We start from the raw sequence: 1,805 nt of genomic DNA on the forward strand, positions 1-1,805 counted from the left end.
CGTGTCTCTCGTCTATGACCGTTTCAGGTAGCTCATACGCATTCTTACAATATATATTTATTTATGTTTTATATATATAGCTGTTATGCTAACCGTTGCAATTTATGATCCAAAATGATGATTAAATGAAGATACCACCTTTAACACAATAAGAAAATTATTATTGTTCAATTTTTATTTGTTAAGGAAATATGAGTATAGTTTCATATAACCGTGAATTCATTAAAACCTTAACACTGAGGTCACGTAAATATTATAAAGCTGAGTAACAACATACAAATAAAACATAAGTTACTCGAACTTTATTGTGTTAAGAATAAGTGTAATAAAATGTTTATGTATATAGCGATTATATTATGTTTCCAACGATTCACTGTATCAACACGAATGCAACCAAACATGCTGATTTCCTACGCACTCCCCGACAACAGACAATTGAAAATGGCGTTGGGATTTTATGAAGACACTTACTTAAATTTCACTGAACTAACCAATAAATACGGATACAGGTCAAAGGAACACACAGTGGCCACAGAAGACGGTTATCTGTTGACCGTTTTCAGGATACTCCCGCAATGTAATCGAAGACAAAGATTTCCTGTTATTCTAGCACATGGCATATATGATAGTTCCGACGCGTGGATAATCACCGGTCCAAAAACAGGACTTGGTTACATTTTGTCAAACAACTGTTACGACGTTTGGGCTGCTAATCTCAGGGGTAACGTTTACTCACGAAAGCATATACGACTAGACCCAAATAAGGATTCAGACTATTGGGAATTTTCATTCGATGAAATTGGTCGTTTCGATTTACCAGCTATAATTGACTACGTATTAGGTGTAACAAAGCAATCGAAAACCTATTACGTCGGTCACTCTCAAGGTACGACTGACTTTTTCGTGATGGGATCACTGAGACCTGAATACAATAACAAAATCCAACTCTCTGTTCAATTAGCTCCAGTCGCGTGGATGAAAAACTTGAGGGGTGTGATACCAAAAATAATCGCTCGCCAAACGAAGAACATCAAAGATTTTCTTTATGCTGCAGGATTCAGAGAGTTGTTTGCTAAGCAACAGTTTATACATGCTATATCAGAAATACTATGTCAATATTTTCCGCAAGAAGTCTGCGGTACGGCATTAACTTTGACAACAGGTTACATTCGAGGAAGCATAACATCGAAGAATTTGGCAGTCGTTATTGGTCATATTTTAGTCGGTGTGTCAGTTAAAACGCTAGCTCATTTTGGTCAATTAATTATATCAGAAAAATTCCAACGTTTCGATGAAGGTAAAGAAATCAATATCAAAACGTATGGCACAGTAATACCACCGCAATATAACGTATCTCTAATCACATCTCCTGTAGTACTGGTTTGCGCTGAAAACGATTGGCTGTCGAGTCTAAGAGATATCAATATTTTGAATTCAAGATTACCCAACGTAGTTGAAAAGTATATAGTTCCTGAGCCTACGTGGAGTCACAACAATTATGAGTGGGGCATTAATGCGACGGAATATGTTTTTGACAGGATTTTAAATTATTTCGAAAAATTTAACACTTGATATATTATTTCTTATAAGAAAACTTTAGTAAGATACAGAGAGAAAGAGAGTTTCCTTGCAGAAGTAAGAGCACTAAAGCTCAGAAAACAAATATTTCTATGAAAGCCGGGTGAGAAAGAAAGAGAAGAACGATTTTATATTATTATTATTTACGAAATACGGATTTATAGGTAATATTTTAAATAACCTAAAAAATGACATAATAATACACAGAAAATATTCTAAATCAATAA

The 1,805-nt window shown here is 34.6% G+C and overlaps 1 protein-coding gene across 1 annotated transcript; it reads left to right on the forward strand.

Annotated features, from left to right (window-relative positions):
* The first annotated feature begins 441 nt into the window (after positions 1 to 441).
* On the forward strand, positions 442 to 1,572 carry LOC113392560 (lipase 1-like). The gene has a single exon (XM_026629053.2). It carries the CDS (start codon positions 442 to 444, stop codon positions 1,570 to 1,572), a length of 1,131 nt encoding a protein of 376 aa, XP_026484838.2.
* Positions 1,573 to 1,805: the final 233 nt, after the last annotated feature.

Source organism: Vanessa tameamea, chromosome 5, assembly GCF_037043105.1.
Source record: "Vanessa tameamea isolate UH-Manoa-2023 chromosome 5, ilVanTame1 primary haplotype, whole genome shotgun sequence".
Classification (NCBI taxonomy): Eukaryota; Metazoa; Arthropoda; class Insecta; order Lepidoptera; family Nymphalidae; genus Vanessa; species Vanessa tameamea.